Source organism: Topomyia yanbarensis, chromosome 1, assembly GCF_030247195.1.
Source record: "Topomyia yanbarensis strain Yona2022 chromosome 1, ASM3024719v1, whole genome shotgun sequence".
Taxonomy (NCBI): Eukaryota; Metazoa; Arthropoda; class Insecta; order Diptera; family Culicidae; genus Topomyia; species Topomyia yanbarensis.
The window spans coordinates 80,075,413-80,099,338 of NC_080670.1; the positions used below are offsets into that span (position 1 = coordinate 80,075,413).

Genomic DNA, 23,926 nt, shown 5'->3' on the forward strand with positions numbered 1-23,926 from the left:
GTTGATCCGACTACCGGTTCCGGAGTTACGGGTTGAAGAGTGCGGTCACACAGCAAATTCCTATATAAACTGGTACCACCATGATGTTCAAATGATGTAAAACATATTAAAATTGGTGTAATATTACTCTAGTTAGCGGGTCTGGATCACTAATGATAAATCAAAGCAGCTTTGACCACATTGGCCACCTATGACGGTTCATGACGCCCCCGGGGAACCCGCCAAATTCCTAAGCACACCCATTCCCCAACGAATTCTCTACCGATTTTACAAACTTGATTTCATATGAAAGATACAGTAATACCATTGACTGTTGCTGAATTTCATTCGGTTCTGACTTTTGCTTCCGGAGTTACAGGGGTGTTAGTAAGGATACACTGGAATTTCCCATATAAATCGGTACAATCGTAATACCTCAGAGGCTAAAAACTATGCAAATGGTCACCAAATTACTTCTAATCGCAGATCTAGATCACTGATTGCCAATCAAACATTCTTTGAATATACTGTCCACTATCGACGATTCCGGAAGTCCGGAATTCCGGGCATATTTCACGATTGAAGTCACATCGGTTCTTCGGTGATGACTGAACCGATTTTCTCAAACCAAGTCTCAAATGGAAGGCAAAATATGCAGTTGAGTATTGCGTCGCCGACTCTCTTCCCCCCCCCCTTCTTGCCCTTACACCTCCTTCCTTCATCACTCCCCTCCCCTTGGACCACCCTCACGCCCGCATTTCCTTCATCCACCCCGTATACCGAAATAAGATGAAGGATTTCTGACGCATCCTCCACTCCCACTCTACTAACCCCCCATTCCCTCCACTTTCAAACCCATTCCACCAACATTTCAAAATATAATCACATGAAGATAACATTGAACTCATGCTGATTAAGCTAATTAAATATTATTCTTTTGCCTTTCTCATATAGAAAAGTTATGCAATTGCTCCAAAACCGACTTTCTAACCGAGGCCCGGACTCAGTTCGCCGAGATCGCAAAATATCTGTGTGTATGTATGTGTATATATGTATGTATGTATGTATGTATGTATGTATGTATGTATGTCTGTATGTATGTTTTTTTATAGTAAGGTTAAAAAAGCTTTAAAAGCCTGGCCTGTAGTGAATTGGCACTGTGTGGGGCTCACGACTCACGTTCGTGCCTAACCACTAAAAACATTCCTTACTTTTTACGCCCTTCTTACTCACGGAACTACGTCATCGTATTACTTCGTGAGGGGGGGTGGTTCGTTGCGCTTTCGTCGCACCTCTTTCTGCTGCTCTATCTCGGAGCCTCGCTTGGTTCATGGAGTGACACGACCTATGAGCTTTGATTTAACTCTCGGTTCCTCTCCTGCTTCTTGTCTCCATCCATTACGTCGCCGTTTATTTCTCGTCCCTGTGGTGAGCCGTTTAGGTGCTGATTCCCTGAGCCATTCAGTTTCCGTGAGTCATTCAGCTCCCGGTCTCATCACGATCCGCTTGGATAGTGTTCAACAGTGAACTCATCCTACTCCGACCTATGGTTCCCCGACGGAGGAATTTCCCCCGACACCGATACCCGCTTTCTTGAGCCATTTAGCTCTACTAAAATCTTCCAGCTTTACCGCTTATCCTACTCCGATTGAGAGTTCCCCGACAACGGAATTTCTTTCGTTACCGGTGTTTGTTTCGTGAGCCAATTAGCTCCCCTTTTCGCCACGATTCTGTCGGGTAGTCCACGGCGCCGAATCAGCCCTATCGTGAATTCCCCGGCGACAGACCGCTCCCGATACCGATGTACGTTTCTGTGAGCCATTAAGCTCCCCGCCTCGTCTACTCGGTCTAGTCCCCGGCGGTGGACCTAGCCTACTCAACGGCCAGCCAACAGATGCTGAGGTCCATCCAGCGAATCCGGGTAGAGCGTAGCTTCCGGTTCACTGGCGCCCCAACGACCCACTTCTGGCTATTCGACGCGGTCTAAGTATGTATGTATGTATGTATGTATGCATGTATGTATGTATGTATATATATGTGTGTGTATGTGTGTATGTGTGGATTTGTTAACAAAATGTCCACATCGGTTTCTCGGAGATGGCTGAACCGATTTTTACAAACTAAGATTCAAATGAAAGGTATAATATTCCCATAGGTTCCTATTGAATTTTCATTTTCAACCGACATCTTGTTCCGGATTACTAGTTGAAGAGTATGGTTACAAAACAAAATTTGTTGATTTGTCCACATCGGTTTCTCGGAATTTTCTGAGCCGATTTTGACAAACTTCATTTTAAATGAAAGGTCCATCAGCTGCTGTTGAATTTTGTGTGGATCCGAGTTCTGGTTCCTGAATTACAGGGTGATACGGACGATCACGCAGCAAATCCCGATTCTAACGAATTCTGCGATGAATGTAAAAAGGTGAAATTTTTTCCAAAATGTAAACACAACTGTTGAATTTGTAGATCTAGGTCCCCAACAGTCATTCAAAGTTTCTTTGGCCACACTAGCCACCATCGACGGATCCTGAAGCATCTAAATTAAGAATAACGGTTATATTGGTTTCTCGAAAATGGCTAGACCGATTTGATCAACTTAGTCTCAAATGAAAGGTGTTGCGTCCCCGGAAACTGATATTAAATTCCATCTCCAGCCGACTTCCGGCTCCGGAGTTACGGGTTGTGGAGTGCGATCACATAGAAAACTCCGATTCAAACCGATACCGCGATGAATGCAAAAAGGTGCTCTTATATGTACTTACCAAGTGTAATAAGAATGAAAGACATTTCCATAATGTTATATTGTACGAACCAGCTATTAAATCATAGTTTGGAGAAATGAGAAAGGCACAATTGCACCTCTAGGTGGATTAAAACAGGTTTTTTTTCTCGAAACTACTAAATCAAAATAATGATTACCAAAACAAAACTTATCTTAACAGAAAAGCCCACTACGTCATTTGATTATTTTTTTCTTTTTCATTTCCTCCTGATTTATCAGGAAAAAATGACATCCTCACTCATACAGAGATAAAAATGTTCCTACCTGTATCCGTCTTGAGTTGTCTCGTCGTATCATAGCCTTTACCCTATATGTATTTATTATCTTGGTCGGAGTTATTTTCATGTCAGTGAGTGTTCATTCATATTCATTTGTGAGTGGTTCAATGGAATGGTTCACTTCCATTAGCTGAGACCGTACTAATGTGGGGTAGGTTTTCAATAGAAACTAAACAGGCAAAAACATCAAATGACCAGAACCTGTTATTCAATTGACAGTGAGCTCTGAGTTACTCAAACGAAGACGGTAGCAGAACTCAACTAATATAGTGGTGGTATGCTTACAGTGAAAGACTCGCAGTTTCAATTGAAACGAATATTTTCGTTTGAAATTGATATTTTACCGCACTGTTCACCAGTCGTTTCCGGTCCTGTGTGCAGGAGTGGTGAAGGGGTCTTCCAAATCGATATCAACGGCAAGTACGAACCTGATTTTGTTAATGCAAGCATTGATCAGCTCCTCGCTTCCAGTCAATCGCGGCATTCAAACCTACAAATATATTACCAGGTGGTATAAATTCAGTAATCGAAGATTATTTGGTAGCAAGTTCGGATGAATGCTTCGACATAATCGCCCTCACAGAGACGTGGCTTAGCGATAGTACTCTGTCAGTGCAAGCATTTGGTGCCAACTACGATGTTTTCCGAACTGATCGCAGCTCACGCAACAGTCTCAAGGCTACCGGCGACGGGGTACTTGTGGCTATCCATCGTCGATTGAAAGCGCAACTGATTGACGATACTTTGGGGGTCTGTGTCGAACAGGTGTGGTGTGGGTGCGAATCAAACTGGCTGGCTACGCACTTTTTCTTTGCGTGGTTTATCTTCCACCGGACCGCACTCGCGATTCGATATTGATTGATTCACATACTGAGTCACTGGAACGGATTTCCGCTCAAGCAAGCCCGGTTGATGAGATCCTGATTGTTGGTGATTTCAATTTCTCCGGATTAAAATGGCGCTCTGCTTCTGACGGATTTATGTTCGCTGATCCCGAGCTGTCATCTTTTCAAGCTGGTATCACCAGTTTGCTTGACCCTCTCCAAGGTTGACGGGTTTGACGGTATTGCAAACATCTTCAAGCATATTTGAGCAGACACCTGCTTTAGGATGGTTATTGCATTGCGTCTCGATAGTGGTGCATCGAGGAGACCGAGAGGGCTTATGGGCCTTTTTATGTTTTGTGTTTTTTTCATACTCTGCGCCAGCCCAAACTAACAGTCAACTAAGAGCCTGTGCACACTGGCGTGGCCGATTGGCGGGTCGCCGTGGATTGACTTTTTCTGTGGGCTGTGTTTGCAGACATTGTTCAACAGCTTAACGGCAGTCTTTGTGAGCACGGCTCGCAGTGGAAGTCATTGTGTGTCGATTTATCGGTCGACCTCGGCAACGTGCACAGGCGCATTAAAAAAAAAATAACAGTAGAACCCTATTAGTTGTGTTGTGTTGTAATAATTGTAGTTTTTGGTACTAGTGTACAATTGTGTGCTATCTGTGTATGTGGGCGTCTGAGTATTTGTGACATGTGGACCAGGGAATGGATGCAGAACTGGCTTATATGATGGAACAGTGGGTGATCCTTCTTGGGATTCGTTGGTCACTTTTTACTGGTGTTCAATTCGTGCATTCGATTCGATTCATTCGGATTGGATAAATGAAGGTACGATTGATTTACCGATGCACGTCAATCATCCATTCCTGTCCAGCATAGCATGAGAAACTTCTAACGGAGTTAATTGTCGTTAATGGTAAATATATATATATATATATATATATATATATATATATATATATATATATATATATATATATATATATATATATATATATATATATATATATATATATATATATATATATATATATATATATATATATATATATATATATATATATATATATATATATATATATATATATATATATATATATATATATATATATATTATATATATATATATATATATATATATATATATATATATATATATTATATATATATATATATATATATATATATATATATATATATATATATATATATATATATATATATATATATATATATATATATATATATATATATATATATATATATATATATATATATATATATATATATATATATATATATATATATATATATATATATATATATATATATATATATATATATATATATATATATATATATATATATATATATATATATATATATATATATATATATATATATATATATATATATATATATATATATATATATATATCATTTTCTGGCATTTGGACGATTCCAAGTAGTTTTATTGCATGGTACATGTGTTGTTCAATTAATATTCAATAACAGTACTAACTCTACTCTTTATTTTATTTTATTTATTTTCGATCTCATGCGTCATATTCCTCTGATGACTTCTCCGAGATAATTTAACATAAAAGGGCAACATTGCTGTCAACAATGACTATTCGCTGCCATCAGACGTCGCCAGGTTTTAGAAAAATTGAGATGTACTTTCATACTCAATTGAATCAGATACATTCGTAAACATTCACACACGCAAATATACAAATGCTCGACAGGTGACTGGGCCAAGTGCATTCACTCGTAGGATCTATCATTTCGATGATCGCCTCGATTCTACGAAACCAGTGCACAATTAGGCTGACATAAGCTAGTCTCGTCTGGTGAATGCACGTAACCTGGAAGCCCCACACACAACAGGACGAGACGGACAGATGACGGACTGGACTCGACGAGGCCTAGTACAGAGTTTTAGGCATTCTTCAATGCACGGCTAGCGACCTCAAAAAAAAATATGAATTCATACTATCAACCAGATGTCATATTAACAACTTGGTACAAATCAACTTAAACATTCTAGAAGAGTTCACATTTACAGTCCCATAAAAAAAAATTCATTCAAGAAATCTTCGTATCTACTAATCTCTCTTTCATGTACGAGCGGAATTAAGATGTAACAAAGAGGAAAAATAAAATAAAATCTGAAATCTAAAGAGGAGATTTGCAATGGCAAAGGAATATGGAATAGCAATAAGCGGTAAATATCAGCCTCAAGGTAAATTATGGAAACGCAAAGGTAAGAATGCATTACAACCAATAATAATAATAATGATACTGAATGATACTAAATAATTATTTTAATATTAAAAAAGGAGTTTAAATGGCGCCCATGCGCTAATTCGTCCTAGTTAAAATTTGGGTTGAGGGGGCACGCATTTTTGGCCTAGGGCGAAATGCCGATCACACCGGTTCTACACCAAAAATGTACTATAAGGAAACTATATAAGGAAGGTATCACCAGTTTGCTTGACTGCTACAGTCTAAATCTGCTGCGCTAAACGAATAATGTGGTGAACGAGAACAAAAGAATCCTTGATCTCTGTTTTTCGAGCAAATCTGACTACGCGCCAAAAGTTACCGCAGCACCGTTCCCCTGGTTAAGACTGTTAGACACCACCCTACCCTGCATATATTGCTTGAAGCGATTCGAGTGAAGCATGACTGCATGAAGCCGAAACGCAACATAGTATGAAATAAGGATTTGTGCCCTCCTGTACAAAGACTGGTTTTTACCAACAAATTTTCACCCTAGTGAGAAATTTTGGTTTTTACCAAATTTCCTCCTTAGGGTGAAATATAGCATAATGACTGCAATGCTTCTGACACCGTCAGCTATAATTTTAGAAAAGCCGACTATAATAGCATTATTGACTTCCTGTCGAATATCCACTTGACTGAAATTCTCGACAATGATGATGTCAACGTTGCAGTGCAGACCTTCTCCAATGTTATGAGCTATGCTATCGATCGCTATGTACCCAAAAGAAGTGGTCTTCATTCTAAGCACCCAGCGTGGCACACTTCCGAGCTGAGACGGTTTAAAGCGACTAAAAGAGCCGCTCTGAAGAAGTACTCCAAGTTTGGGGGCTACGTGCTGCGACAACACTACGTTCATGTTAACCAAGCCTATAAAAAGACATCGAAGTGTTGCCATGCCGATTACTTGCGAAACGTGCAACGTAAGTTGAAGTCCGAACCTAAAACATTCTGGAAGAATGTAAACTAGCAAAGAAAGGAATCCGGGTTGCCTTCAACGATGAGCTATGGAGGACGTATGAGCTCTAGTTTACAGGAGATCTGCCAACTATTCTCTGAAAAGTTCGCGAGTGTTTTTTCCAACGAGAAACTGACACCGACCCAGGCTTCATGCGCGGCTCTCAATGTACCTCAATCATACCAGTTTTTGAACTCTATCAATATCGACAATAATATAGTACAACTGGCGATTGGCAAAATGAAGGCTTCAACCTCGGCAGGCCCAGATGGTATACCAACTATTATTCTAAAAAAATGCTCTGCTGGTCTAATTGAACCTCTTTGTCATCTGTTTCAATTGTCGCTAACAACCGGAGTATTTCCCGAACTCTGGAAATCCTCCTTCATGTTTCCAGTTCACAAAAAGGTGATAAAAAGGTAGTTGACAACTACCGTGGTATTACAACGCTAAGCGCAGTTCCAGTTGTTTGAAATGGCTGTGTTGGAACCCATCTCCAGCCACTGAAAACAGTATATCTCCGAGACTCAGCATGGATTCTGTCACAACATATGTGACAGATGTCATGTCGGACGGCCTTCAAACTGACGTTATCTACACGGACCTTTCAGCTGCTTTTGACAAGATTAATCACGCTATTGCAGTGGCAAAGTTGGATAGACTTGGCTTTGGTAATAATATTCTCCGTTGGATGCAATCGTATATCAGTGATCGTCGTCTAGCAGTCAAGATAGGTGATTGTGTATCCGAAGAGTTCTTCGCTTCATCTGGTATTCCGCACGGCAGCCATCTCGTTCCATTGATTTTTCTTCTGTATTTCAACGACGTCAACTTTTGTTTAGAAGGACCACGATTGTCCTTCGCCGACGAACTCAAGTTATGCCATAGAATCCGGAATACTGATGATGCAGCTTTCCTTCAACGCCAACTGGTAACCTTTGCGGAATGGTGCGAGATCAACCGAATGACCCTAAATCCCAAGAAATGTACGGTCATTACGTTCTCGAGGAAAAAAACGCCAATTCGATTCGATTACTGTCTAGCTGAATGCACAATTGACAGAGCGAATTACGTCAAAGATCTCGGAGTTTTTCTCGATGAACAACTGACGTGTAAACAGCATATCAGCTATATTGTCGCAAAGGCATCACGCAGTTTTGGATTCATAATGAGAATATCTAAGCACTTTTCAGATATTTACTGCTTGCTCGTTCGATCAACTCTGGAATATTGTCCAGTTGTGTGGAACCCTCATTATCTTAACGGTGTCCGAATTGAGACAGTACAGCGCAGATTTGTTCGGTTTGGCCTTCGTCGATTGCCTTGGATCAACCCTCACCAGCTGCCAAGTTACGAAAGCCGGGGTTTGCTTATTGGACTCGATACATTGCAAGTGCGGCGGGATCTATTCCGTGCTATGATGATTTCAGATATTTTGCAAGATCGAATTGACTGCCCCGAGCTTCTCAGTGCGATAAATATGAACGTTCGCCCTCGCACCCTTCGCAATAATTTATTCTTCCGATTACCTCTTCGCCGGACTAACTATGGAGTAAACGGTGCCATCATTGGTTTGCAGCGGACCTTCAACAGAGTGTCATCCGAGTTCGATCTTCACATTCCACGTAGCAGATTACAATTTGACTTTTTTAAATAGATTAAGAAATTATCATTAGGACGACACTGTGTCTGTTGATATTAATTATAAATAAATAAATAAATACCATTATAATTAAAAACCTAAGTCGTGGTTATAGCTGCAACACAGATCCGTTGAATTACTATTTGTTGCTCCACTATTATACTTATTGTTTTCGTTTGAATATCGAAAATATTCGGACTTTTCGCTATATTGCAACAGGTCGATATTAGGAATGAAACGGCACAATACCTTAATTAATTAGATGAATGTGCACTGGTTCTCTGTTAATATGCTATGGAAGTGATACAATGAATATTTATTTTGATTTATCCACAGATGCCGGATCTACGATATCTAGACTGTCGTGTAGATTTTTCGATCAAGACTTTTGGTGCAGTTGTGGCACTTTGCAAAGACTTGGGTATTCGACACCCTGAAGAACTATCTTTGTGCAATCCATTAGAACCAGCGCATTTGAAGAAAAATTATGCGGACTTGCCAAAGAAGAAAATTCCAATCGAGCATAATGGTAATGGGCGTGAATTCATTCAACCGGCAGCTGATACAAATACGTTTATTCCGGCTACTGCTGGCTATTTTCACGGCAGCAACGGAAGTCTCGATGGACCAACCAGTGGTGGGCCGTTCTCTTGTGCACCGGTACAGCATACACACTATACTCCCAATAAACCGACATTACCGATCACACCAATTGGGTCTCCTACGGGGGTGCGTTGCGTATGCGATTGAAATTAACCTCTCGAGTAAAAAAAATAAACATTTTTTCTATTGTTTTTAGACATTAAGGCATAATTACAGCAATGGCTACACTTCATTCAACGAGTCATCCTCAAGTTTAGGTGATGCAATCGATAATTTAGCATACAGCCCATGCACTCTCAGTCTGGAAGCACGATCAAGGTTGGTTAAACCAAAAACACTAATCGAACGGGCACGCATGAACGTTGGCTGGCTAGATTCATCGCTTTCGATTATGGAGCAGGGCATTCGAGAGTTTGACACACTTTGCCTGCGTTTCAAATATTACACTTTTTTTGACTTAAATCCCAAGTATGATCAGGTGCGTATAAATCAGCTGTATGAGCAGGCAAAATGGCAACTGTTGAATGAAGAAATCGAATGTACAGAAGAGGAGATGCTTATGTTCGGCGCACTGCAGTTCCAGGTGAACTTGCAGAATGAAGTTCCACAGCCGGATTCTGGAATTGACACATCGAGTTTGGACAACGGAGCTGATGACGACGTCGATGCTGCATTACGCGAGCTTCAAATAACGCTGGAAGGACCAAACAATGGTTACAATGCAGGAGATATTACGCATATACCAGAGCTAACGGATTATCTACGATTTATGAAGTGAGTTTAACATTGAGTTATTGTCATTAGTATATTATAACAGTAATTAACATTTCAGGCCAAAAAAGTTCACTCTCAAGGGATACAAACGCTATTGGTTCACCTATAAGGACCTGCATTTACACCTGTACAAGAGCCGAGACGACGCACGGTCGAATAATTTACCTCAAGTCACAATCAACCTTCGTGGCTGCGAAGTAACACCGGAAGTAAACCTATCCCAGAGCAAATTCAACATCAAACTAGAAGTTCCACTAGAACATAATACCAATAGTGAAATGTGGATTCGATGTGATAACGAAGATCAGTACGCTAAATGGATGGCAGCTTGTCGACTGGCGTCAAAAGGTCGATCTTTGGCGGACAGTTCATATGACAGTGAAGTGTCTAGCATTAAATCGTTTCTAAGCATGCAGAAACCTGCACAAGTAGCGGCAGTCACCATCAATCCGAACAATATCGATCCAAGCGAATACATTTCTTCTAGATATGCCAGAAAGCTTAAGAGCAAGGCCGTTATTCGAATGTTGGAAGCACATGCCAATGTGAAAGAACTTTCACTGATTGATGCTAAAATGAATTTTATTCGTGCATGGCAAAGTTTACCAGAGTTTGGTGTTACGCTGTTTGTGATCAAATTCGACGGACATAAGAAGGAAGAGTTACTTGGGGTGGCCTGCAATCGCATCATGAAAATGGACATTAATACGGGAGACCACTTGAAGACATGGCGCTACAACACTATGAAGGTTCGTAATATGCCTTATTGCATCGCACTTTTTTTTTTTTTATTCATTTCGTTTATTTGATAGGCACAAATGCGTTAGCTTGGCGGTGCCAAATGCTTATGTTTTTACATTTTGGATATCTTAAAACTAGGAGGCTACAATGTTGAAATATTTTTTTTACAAAGGAAAAAAAAAAGTTTACAGCTATCTTAAGACTAGAAATAAAACTCAATATACAAGAGAGGGCCAAAAGATTTTTTTATGAAAAAATTTAAAACAAGGGATTCACTTTGATATACAAGAGAGGGAGTAATAGTATTTTACAAAATATTTTACGGTTATCTTAAAACTAACAATATAGTTTAGTACACAAAAGGGGGAACAAACATTTATGAGAAGTTTCACAGAAATTTTAAAACTAGGGATTCAATTCTATTTACAAAATGGAGGACAAGAATTTCAATAAAGAGTAAAAATTATAGCTATCTTAAAACTAGGAATACAGAATACTAATTTGAATTTTTTAACTAAAACTTATGCTTGGTCAAGATATTCAGAGGGTGGCTTATTTCCGCATCAGTGTAGCAGCAGTTGTATCAAGGACAGGGGAGAGACAGGGAAAGAAGAGCAAAACTTGCAACTTTCGCTCGAGGGGGGGGGGGGGGGGGGGGAGGGGGATCAGCGAAATAAATTTGCGCCTCAGTCTAGTAAGTCGTCGAGTACCGGATTGGCGGATGGTATTCTTCGGACCCGCGGGGAATCCTTCAAAAGTCATCGGACCTCGAGTCGCTCTCGCTTCAGTTTCCTTCTATGCAGGCGTAGTGGTAAGGGCGACGGCGGTTACATAGTGGCACTTTGGAGCTGATCGGTTCCACAAGGCAGGAGGAAACTCTAAAAACGAGAAATAAAAGAGAGGGGCTAAATTGGGATATTTATCGTTTTTATGAAGGTATAAATAAGGGACATATAGGGGAAATCACGAGTTGCCAGCATATCTCGGACTGGTACATTGGGTGGTCTACCTCGGGCCCGAAGGGATTCCTTTAACTGAGACCTGGCGTCACAATACCCGGCGCATACCCAGACAACGTGTTCGATGTCGTGATAGCCCTCGTCACAAGCGCACAGACTACTCTCCGCAAGCCCAATACGCCGCAAATGCGCATCCATGGTGTAGTGATTGGACATAAGTCGGGACATTACGCGAATAAAATCCCGACCCACATCCATCCCCCCGAACCAAGGCTTCGTTGATACCTTTGGGATAATCGAATGTAGCCATCGTCCAAGTTCCCCGTTGCTCCACGAGGTTTGCCAACTGTTGAGCGTCCTCTGACGACAAATACTAAAAAATTCGTTGAAGCAGATTGGTCTTTCGTATATGTCACCATTTAATGCGCCCGCCTTTGCTAATGAGTCGGCCTTTTCATTGCCCGGGATAGAACAATGAGAGGGGACCCAAACAAAGGTAATCTGATAAGATTTTTCAGATAACGTACACAAGGACTCCTGTATCATCCCCAGAAAATACGGGAGTTGCTTTTTAGGCTTCACCGCACGAAGAGCCTCGATAGAGCTGAGGCTGTCCGAAACGATGAAGTAGTGATCTGTGGGCAGAGTGTCGATGATCCCAAGGGTGTACTGAATTGCAGCCAACTCTGCGACGTAAACTGAAGCGGGATCATTGAGCTTGAATGAAGCGGTGATAGTATTGTTGAAGATACCGAAGCCAGTGGACCCATCGAGATTTGATCCGTCAGTGTAAAACATTTTGTCGCAGTCGACTTCTCGGAATTTATTATAAAATATATTGGGGATCACCTGCGGGCGTATATGGTCCGGGATTCCACGAATCTCTTCCTTCATGGATGTGTCGAAGAATACAGTAGAATCAGAAGTATCTAGGAAACGGACACGGTTGGGATTGTACGAAGAAGGATTGATGCTCTGTGCCATGTAGTCGAAGTACAAGGACATAAAACGGGTTTGAGAATTAAGCTCGACGAGCCTCTCGAAATTTTGAATTACCAACGGGTTCAGAATGTCGCATCGGATGAGCAATCGATATGAGAGTTCCCAAAATCGATTTTTTAGCGGAAGAACGCCCGCCAGCACTTCGAGACTCATCGTATGGGTCGAGTGCATGCAACCCAAGGCAATGCGCAAGCAACGATACTGGATTCTCTCCAGTTTGATGAAGTGTATGTTCGCAGCGGAGCGGAAACAGAAACACCCGTACTCCATCACCGACAATATCGTTGTTTGGTACAACCTGATCAGGTCTCCTGGGTGAGCACCCCACCATGTTCCAGTTATTGTTCGGAGAAAATTGATCCTTTGTTGGCATTTCTGTTTCAGATACCTAATGTGACATCCCCAGGTACCTTTAGAGTCGAACCAGACCCCGAGATATTTAAATGTGAAAACCTGGTTGATCGTTGCACCCATTAATAAAAGCTGGAGTTGCGCCGGCTCACGCTTCCTAGAAAAAACAACCAACTCAGTTTTCTCCGTGGAGAACTCAATACCCAGCTGAAGAGCCCAAGCAGACAAATTGTCCAAGGTATTTTGTAATGGTCCTTGCAAGTCGGCAGCTTTGGGCCCTGTAACAGAGACCACCCCGTCGTCTGCAAGTTGCCTTAGCGTGCATGAATTGGCAAGACAATCGTCAATGTCATTCACGTAGAAATTGTAGAGCAGGGGACTTAGACATGAGCCCTGGGGAAGACCCATGTAGCTAAATCGCGATGTTGTTAAATCGCCATGCGAAAAGTGCATGTGCTTTTCAGACAACAGGTTTAGCAAAAAGCTATTTAAAATTGGCGAAAGACCATGCTGGTGCAGCTTCTCTGACAGAATGTTGATAGAAACTGAGTCAAAAGCCCCCTTAATATCCAAGAAGACTGATGCCATCTGCTCTTTGTTAGCATAGGCCATTTGGATTTCTATAGAAAGCAACGCAAGGCAATCGTTCGTCCCTTTGCCTTTGCGGAAGCCAAATTGTGTATCTGACAGTAAGCCATTTGCTTCAACCCAATTGTCGAGGCGAAACAAGATCATTTTCTCGAACAACTTCCGAATACAGGACAGCATTGCAATCGGCCGATACGAGTTGTGGTCGGAGGCTGGTTTTCCTGGTTTTTGGATGGCGATGACCTTCACTTGCCTCCATTCATAAGGGACAATGTTACCCTCAAGAAACTTGTTAAATAAATTCAACAAGCGCCTTTTTGCAGTGTCAGGCAGATTCTTCAGCAAGTTGAATTTGATTCTGTCTAACCCTGGGGCGTTATTGTTGCACGATAAGAGAGCAAGTGAGAACTCCACCATCGAAAACGGTGTTTCGTTCGCGGTATCGTGAGGAGACGCGGCGCGGCACGTTTTCTGTACCGGGACAGAGTCCGGACAGATCTTCTTGGCGAAAGCGAATATCCAACGGTTTGAATATTCCACGTTCTCGTTGGTACTATTACGGTTACGCATACGTCGAGCCGTACCCCAAAGAGTGCTCATCGCTGTTTCTCTCGTTAACCCGTCGACGAACCGGCGCCAATAACTGCGTTTTTTGGGTTTCATTAGACTCTTCATTCGCCTTTCTAACGACGCGTACTGTTGATAGCTAGCGGGTAACCCGTCTTCCCGGAAGGCCTTATATGCAGTGGACTTTTCCGCGTACAGCTCTGAGCACTCTTTATCCCACCACAGGGTGGGAGACCGTCCATGGGTATTCGCGCTGGGTACTGGTTTAGTCTGAGCTTGATTCGCACTGTCGAGAATCAAGCCAGCCAAAAACCTGTACTCTTCCTCCGGAGGAAGTTCTTGAGTGGATTCGATTTTAACGGATATCGCGGTCGCGTAACTCTTCCAATCAATGTTCCGTGTGAGGTCATACGATACATTGATTGTTTCCGATGGTCTTGAACCGTTAGCAATTGAAATCACGATAGGCAAATGATCGCTACCGTGGGGATCAGGGATCACCTTCCACATGCAATCTAACTGTAGCGATGTCGAGCAAAGCGACAAATCCAACGCGCTTGCGCGTGCTGGTGGTGTAGGAATCCGCGTCATTTCTCCCGTGTTTAAGATGGTCATGTTGAAATTATCGCAAAGATCTTGGATTAATGTTGATCTATTATCATCATGAAGACAGCCCCATACCGTACCGTGCGAGTTAAAGTCTCCCAGAACTAGCCGCGGTGCCGGTAAGGATTCCGTGATATTACCAAGCGTTCGGTGCCCTACCGAGGCTCTAGGAGGAATGTAGATGGAAGCAATGCAAAGGTCTTTACCTTTGATTAAAACTTGACAAGCGACAATTTCAATGCCTGGTGTCGAGGGGAGGTTAATTCGGTTGAAAGAATAGCACTTTTTGATCCCCAAAAGTACTCCTCCATAGGGGTTTTCTCGATCCAGACGAATTATATTAAAGTCGTGGAAGTTGAGATTTATATCGGAAGTTAACCAAGTTTCACATAATGCGAAAGCATCACATTTTAAACTATTTAGTAAAAATTTAAAGGAATCGATTTTCGGGAGGATACTTCTGCTGTTCCACTGTAGAACAGTGATCGAATCGGTGACCTCGTTCGATGACTTAGCCATCGAAGGATACGATCGCTGCAAGGAGGGGCCATTTAGTAGTCAACTGCTTCAAAAATGTTTGCACTATAGGGAGAAAACGTATCAGAAGGCTTTTAAGAGGATCAGTAACATTGAAAGCTGTGAAAATTAAGTCCACTATGTCAGAAAATTTCATTAGTCCGCTACTGGACTGAGTATCTGTTTGAAAAAAGGGGACACTTGGGGTTTTGGATGTCCCTGGAAGTGGTGGGTACTCCTTGTTAGAATTAATATTTCCAAGTCCTGGAGCAAATTGCTTCGGCTTTTGTACATCACTTCCGTTGGATCTATTGGTTGTAGATGGCGCACTCTGAGTGGACGACACCTTGGCACCCTTACGAGGCAATGTAGGGGAGGCTGGATTTCTCCTCTTCCTGGATTCCCCTGGGTTAACCAAAGATGTTCCCTCTCGTGGGTCGTCAGATTCTTGCTCAACGTTAGCCAAACCAGCATAGGGATTTTCGGACAGGACAGATGGCGAAGCATTCTTTAGCATTTCTGCATAAGAACGCCTTGAGCGTTCCTTAAGGGAGCGCTTAATTTTATCCCCGCGCTGCTTGTACGCAGGACATGATTTAAGAGCATGTGAAGGGCCCCCGCAGCAAATACACTTTTCAGTTTCTTTGTCGCAAGAGTCATCCTCATGCTCTCCTTCGCATTTGCCGCATCGTTTCTTATTTCCACAATATGTGGCTGTGTGGCCCAACTGCTTGCAATTGCTGCAGTTCATGACCCGCGGTACGAACAGGCGAACTGGTAGGCGAACCTTGTCAAGGAGGATGTAGTTGGGAAGAGAGGACCCGGCGAATGTCACCCGAATCGAGCCTGATAGAGAGTAGGTAGTCTTACCTCCCTCGGTGTTTGCGGTATACAATTGTTTGCATTCCAAGATCTTAATCTGTTCAAGTGAGGGGTCCTTAAAGCAGCCAACCCCGTGCTCTAACAGTTCTTCGCATTTCAGGCCCGGTTCGGACACTACCCCATCGATTTCACAGGCCACACAAGGCACGTACGCTTTAAATTCCCGCGTAAAGCGCTCACAGCAAGCAATCGCGTTTGCCTGGCCGAGATCACTCACTAGAACACGTATCTTGTTTGCCCGAACACGTGTTATCTGAGTTACGGCCGGGTAATTAGCAGTCAGATCTCGAGAAAGTTTTAATATATTAACCGGTTTCTCTCCGGTCCGAAAATATACCACCCATGGCCCAGAGGAACCTTCTGGGTACTGCTTTATACGGGGAGCAATGCGGGTATTAGGGGGATCAGGGACTTCCATGATTACATCAGATGGTATTTCGCCCTCGGCCATTTAAGCACGAGGGCAGATCGTTATATAAACGGGAATGTGTCTTATTATTTGATTACAGGGTAGAGTAAAAGTAGGGAAAAGAAAAGAAAGCAAACGAGGAAAAAAAAAATAAAGCAAAACTTATCTGCAAACAACGTCGATTGTTCCGCACCAGCGAAAACAATGTACTGGATTTACTGCCGGCACCAGCAGAATGGTAGCTAACGAACGAACAAAGGATGACCTTGAATCACTGAAATTTACACACCGAACACAACTGTGAAATATAACGATCCGTTCCGTTCAAAGGTTGGGAGACGTATGATTGCATCGCACTTGTACGTAATAGTAAAAATGATTTTATTTGTCTCTCTGGTATTAATTTCATATATTATTTTACGTTTAAGTGAAAGGGAAATTCTTTTTCACTTCTTATTTTAGCTAATTTAGTGACTTCAAATTGTATTGAAGTAGTGGTACTCGAATACCGCGAGGTTAAGCACGTTTCAAGTGCAACAATTCTATAAAAAATTATTCAATTAATTTTATTTAGATGAAAAACGCTTTTAATCCACCTAACACTGTGATGAGACATTTATTATAACTCTTATCACTCTCTTCGGATATTATATCGTTTGAGAACATTTAGAACTTGATGCTTCGCGATGTTTTTGATAACACATACTACATGGGATAGTGGCAGGACTCAGAGAATCGCTCAAATCAGCATAGGACAACATCAGTGCTATAAATCTCAAACCAAATCAATAGGAAAGCGAAAAAATGGCCCATAAAATAGACATACAAACGAATTATTGCTAATGCTCTGTTAATAAAATATCTAATTTTCCTAAAAAGGTTATATATTGTATTGAGAAAAAAAAAGATTTCTTTTTGAATCGATTTGAAGTTTATGCTTTACTCAAATCTCCAACGTGACTGAGAACTAAGAAATTAACGCTTTCTCTTGAAAAGGGCGATACTAGCAGTGACACTATTCAAAGAGAATCAACAGTGAATATTTCCAGACTTGGTTTTATTTCCTATTTAAGAACTTTTGTGTTTTTGCCTTTCTCATAAAGAAAGGTTATGCAATCGCTCCAAACATCGACTTTTTAACCGAGGCCCTGATGGCCGATTCACATATACCATTCGACTCAGTTCGTCGAGATCGGAAGATGTCTGTGTGTGTATGTATGTGTGTATGTATGTGTGTGTATGTGCAGACATGACAATAAAATTTCCACATCGGTTTCTCGGGGATGGCTGAATCGATTTTCGAATCGATTGAATTTTATTTTGATCCGACATTTGCTTCAGGAGATACGAGTTGGAGAGTACGGTTACATAGAAAATCTTGTTATTTGTCCACAGAAACTTCTCGGCATTTTCTGAACCGATTATCACAAACCTAGTTTTAAATGAAAGGTACAACGTTTTTATTGGCTGCTATTGAATTTTGTGTGGGTTTCACTTCTAGTTCCGGAATTACAGTATGATGAGTACGATCTCGCAGAAAATCCCGATTTCAACGGATACTGCGATGAAAGTATAAAGGTGATTTTTTTCAAAAATGCGACCACAACTACTTGGATTTATAGTTCTAGGTCACTAACAGTCACTCAAAGTAATTGGCACCTTCATTGGCCACCATCGCCGGATCCGGCGGCCCAGGCGGAAGTATCCGAACTTAGAATAACAATTACATCTGTTTCTCGGAGGTGGCAAGACCGTTTGGACCAAACTTAAATGAAAGCTTTTACTGCCCCGTAAACTGCTATTAAATTTAATTCTGATCCGACTTACGGTTCCGGTGTTGCGGGTTGTGGCATGCGATCACATAGAAAATTCCGATTCAAAATGATACCTCGACGAAGGCAAAAAGGTAAAAATTTCGCTAAAATGAATATATCTGTGTCATACAACTTGCATTAGCAGTTCTAGGTCATTGACGGCCAACCGAAGTCTTGTCGACCGCATTGACCATGGTAAACAGTTCCGGAAGTGCCCCGGAAGAATCGCCCCCTATAAAAATTAACAAACTCACAACAGTTTATCGGGGAAGTTTGGGACGATCTTCACAAACTTAGACCCAAATGAAAGGTATATAAGCCATAGATGTCTATAAAATTTCGTACGAATCGGTTATATGGTTCCGGAAATATAGACCGATCCTATGAAATTCCCACATAAGCCGGAACAATTTTTTTTGGAGACCACATGAAATTTCAGAAATCGGATTCGTACTTTCGATGCCAAATACCTCCAAAATACATGAAACGACTAGATTTTATGTTATGTCGAAAAAATGTTCGGCTACTATTGAATTTTATGTCGATTTGAATCCGTTTCCGGAGTTACGGTTTCACCCCTCAAAAAGCAAAGGATCTTAGAGGCCCGGCTAGTCACTGTTCTCTTGTTTCAATGAACTTGTAATTTGAAATACAAATGATCGAATGTTTTCGGGGCTTCGATTCTCTCACTGATAAAACGATACAAAAGAGGCTTACAATTTCGTTGGGTCTTAGGAGTGATGCTTCTTGAAGTCACAATTATAGCTTGCCTTTTTGAGGGTTAAGAGTGCGACCACACATATAAACTGATACCACTATAACAGTCCAAATCACTAGTGACACCCCAAAGTCGCTTTGACATTTGCTATCTACGACGGTTTCTGAGTTCATAAAAGTAGGAACTGAATAGGAAAATTTAAAAATCGAATGTATATTTTTGATACCTAATGTCTTTAAAATGCACGAAGCGTCGAAATTTGATGAAATCTCGAAAAAAAAATTAACGAAGATTGATTTTTTTTGCATTTTGGCAAATTTTTGCCTTTCTCATATAGAAAGGTTATGCAATCACTCTGAAAATCTTCAACCTAATTTTCTTTCGACTGACATAGGATTTATGGATTTTACAGGAGCGTAGCTAGGGAAGAAAGAAGGACATCAGGTCCATGGCTGGCGAGCGTGTGTAGGTGCAAAGTGTATTAAGAATGTAACAGACATTTTCACAATTATATTGAACATAATCGGTCATGGAGTCAAAGTTTGTAGAAATGAGAAAGGCACAATTGCACCGCTAGGTGGATTAAAACAGGTTTTTACATCTTAGATTGAATGATTCAGTGATCGAAACCCAAAACTTCATAAAGTATTTGAAATTATTAAATTAAAATTTGTTTTTGCTTTTGAATGATAGTATCGCCCCTTTGGCGATTGTTTACTTTTTCGGTTCCACCTATCAGCATTGAAGTATCGCCCTTACGTTTTTTTACAATAACTACCGTTTTACACCACCGACTTCGTCCGGGTTTTTTCAATAGCGATCATTGTTACTATTTACAGCTGGTATCAGCTTGATAATCCTAAAAATACGAAAAAACAGTTTCGCCTCTAAACTGCTAGCAAAAAAGTATCGCCCTGCTTGCGTGGAGGGCGAAACTTTAAATAAACAAAAATACAGTTTCGTCCGTTGTATTTTTTGCTGTAGTTTAAGAAATCAATATCGTAGAATCCAAATTTTGAGGTTAATTTGTTGCGTTTCAAAGCCCTCATTCGCATGTATGAAAAAACCTTATGTTTACATTTGTAAGTATCGCCCTTTTCACAAAAACCTGTTTTAATCCACCTAGCGGTGCAATTGTGCCTTTCTCATTTCTCTAAACTATGGCACGGAGGCTTTTTATGTTCAACATAATTGTGGAAATGTCCTACGGTGTCGACGGTGAAACACTTGAAACAAAAATTAAAGGGTTGTGTACAGGACACGACCGCGGTGACATTAAAATTATAGCTTTTTTATCTATCACACATATCGACACACGTTCTTGTTCACTCGCCTGTTTTCATATGTTACAATTTGCTATATACCCTCCCCATTAAAACATAATTTATTGAAGGTCTTTTAACGGTAATCTATTAATTAATCAAGTATCTCACTAGGTGATTGGCATTATTTGGCTGATCCATCTAGTAAAAATAGGCTGGTCTGGTGTGATGAGGAAACCCACGCCCGCCAACGGAAATATACAGATTCTCCATAAAATATGAAATTTCATTTTCCATTTAAATTTTCAATAATGTACTAATGAACTTAAGTAAACAATCTTAAGTGTAAGTATTTCTTGATCGATTAGTGGTGGAAAAATGAAATTATTTGATAAATTACATTGTTATGCAACTTTCGCACTACCAGTTAAAACGGGTTTTTATGCTATCTTGGTGACATTTTTCTTGTTGCTAATTATTAAAACGTGTTATAACTCTGTAGTGTAAACATTGTATTATTAAACCAATTCTGCAGCGTTTTATGTTATATAGGTGTTTTATGTGGTAATAGGACTGACATAATTATATCTTCAGTACAGCGGTTTGTTTCATAATTTAAAACAGATTTATTTTAAAATTTAAATTAGTATACCCAACCGTATTTGTTGTATACCTTAAAACGCAATTAGAACTGTGTTTTAAATACATAGGGTAGGACAGATGTTCTGACTGGTTAAACTGGGAAAACAATTTTAAGTCCAGTAACGCTTAAGACATGGCTTGAATTTGAATCGAAAAAGAACACCCGCTTCAACTGCTGCTGGGACGGTAAGTTCTGTTTTAAAATTTTCCGTTGTGTGCAGTACGAAACAAAAGTGTTTGAAATTAGAAAACAAAAAGTTCTGCTGGGAATGTGATTGTTTCCGATGCAATTACACTCAGATTTTTCACGCAGGGGATACAGGCCGTGTAAATGAAAACCGCGTAAATTTAAAAAAAACGCGTTAATGAAAACCGCGTAAATTTCAAAATCCGCGTAAAAAACCTGAGTGTACTCTCCTATATAAAATATTACGCTGCTGAACAGTGCAATAACTACAGAAGCACGTTGTCAGATGCCTTACTGATAAAAAACATATAACCGAAATATGAAACATGAAAACCAATTGGCTCTTTACCCTACGCAGCTACAAAGCGCCGTAAACATGGATTAACAAGTTACAACGCACACGCATGCATAAAAATAAATATATTTTTTTCAAACTCAACACTCTTAAGCAGCACACACCGTATTGAATTAAGGCTCAAGTTACCTCAAGGCTTGGTAGTGTGCGTAAGAAAAATTGTGTTCAGCTTTGCCACCAGATTATCCATTTAAACCTTTTCAAAACTCTAAAAGAAGAATATCAGTCGATTTATTAGATCATCACGATTCAATTCATGCAAAATACCTGCTGGAAAAACCATCGGCTTAGCTAAATGGTGCTTTTGAAAAAGTGGCTGTGGTTTTTTCATTGCGCAGTTGTGTTGCATACCCCAGCACGGTGTGGTAGTGTGACAAAAAATCACAGCCACTTTTTCAAAAGCACCATTTAGCGAAACCGATAATTTTTCCAGCAGCTATTTTGTATGATTTGAATCGTTGTGATCTAATAAATCGGCTGATATTCTTCTTTTAGAATTTTGAAAAGGTTTAAATGGATAATCCGGTGGCAAAGCTGAACACAATTTTTCCTATCCATACTACCCAGCGTTCAAATCTAACACATGCTCAAAAAAGGTAACTTGAACCTTAAATCCAAACCACCCCGCCCACCCACTGCAAATCATTCTGTGACACCATGCTGGTACCCGAAAAATCCGCACACGGCCACCGCTGCCGAAAATGCATAGCGTCTACCGCTTATTGTAGTGCCCAGACGCTGCAGCCATGATCTTACCCGTTCGACATAAGAACAAAAACTGATTCAAACGGGTACGCGTCACCTCTATTTATAAACTAACAGTATATGGTTTAGTCACTTAGGTGCGAGTGTGTGCAAATGCCAACGTTACCGAAAATCGATAGCGCTTATTGCATCGCCCGGAGACGACGTTGCTCGTGTGGGATAAGAGCAACAACTGATTTAAACGGACATGCGTTGCTTCTATTTATGACTTTTCGTGTGTCATTGAGCAACTAAGCTGCCCTCTTTTGACGGCTGTGTCTGAGAAATCTGCCTCACGAATGGTATTTTTCCCGTTTTTTGTGAACTTTTTAATTTTACCAATTTCCAAAAGTCTACTTTTATTGGGGAGATATTAAATTATTACCAATATTTAAGTTAGGTGTTTCTGAATCGGTTGGTGTATGAATGATTAAAATCCATCTAGTAATATCGGAGTTATAAGCGTGCAAACCTTACATAGTTTCGTTACATGGGAGATAGTTTAGATTTTAGAATGACACCTAGCCCCAGATAGTGGAGTAAGACATTTTTAATGTCAAAAAATATCATACTCCATTAGCCTAATCAGCATTAGATCAATGTTATCTGCTTGCTAACTCATTTTGTCATGCGGGGATGGGTATGTGAGGAGGGCGAAAGTCCCATGAACGAACGACTCCCCAGCATAAATTGGTATGCTTTGTAATATAGTGGTGGTTTAAAGATGATGGGGTTGAAAGGGAGGGGTATGAGGTGGTGGTCTGAGGGGTGATTTAAGGAGATTTTTAAAGGAGGGGAGTGAACAGTAGAGGGGGGGTGTAACCCCTCTCCGTAAACCATCAACTACGCCCCTGTTAAAATCCAGAAACCTTATGCGAGTCGAAAAAAAAATTATTATTAGGGATTAGGTTGACGTTTTTCAGAGTGATTGCATAACCTTTCTATATGAGAAAGGCAAAAATGTGCAAAATCCAAAAAAGTGAATCTTCGTCAAATTTTTTCGTGTTTGCATCAAATCTCGACGTTTTATGCACCTTGAATACATTTAGCATCAAAAATAAAAATTCTATTTTTAATTTTTCCTATAGTTTTTATGAGAAATTTCTGTGTGGCCGCACTCTGAAACCCTTAATTCCGGAACCAGAATTCCGATCGATCCAAAATTCAATAGCAGCCGATGGGAAGGTTACACCTTTCATTTGAGACTAAGTTTGGGCAAATCGGTCCAGCCATCTCTGAGAAAAATGAGTGACATTATTTGACACATACGCACATACATACACACACACATACACACATACATACACACATACACGCACACACACATACACACACACATACACACACATACAGACTTTTTCCGATCTCGACGAACTGAGTCGAATGGGATATGACACTCGGCCCTCCGGGCCGGGATTAGGTTGGCGTTTTTCAGAGTGATTGCATA

At 40.7% G+C, this 23,926-nt stretch overlaps 1 protein-coding gene across 2 annotated transcripts in view; it reads left to right on the forward strand.

Annotated features, from left to right (window-relative positions):
- LOC131678005 (unc-112-related protein) overlaps positions 1-23,926 on the forward strand; it is a 340,909-nt gene that overhangs the window by 250,163 nt on the left and 66,820 nt on the right. For both annotated transcript variants that reach the window (XM_058958120.1, XM_058958122.1), the window contains 3 exons: positions 9,096-9,488; positions 9,559-10,136; positions 10,195-10,885. In XM_058958120.1, the coding sequence (XP_058814103.1) occupies positions 9,096-9,488; positions 9,559-10,136; positions 10,195-10,885 (1,662 nt within the window). The remainder of the gene's footprint in view (positions 1-9,095; positions 9,489-9,558; positions 10,137-10,194; positions 10,886-23,926) is intronic.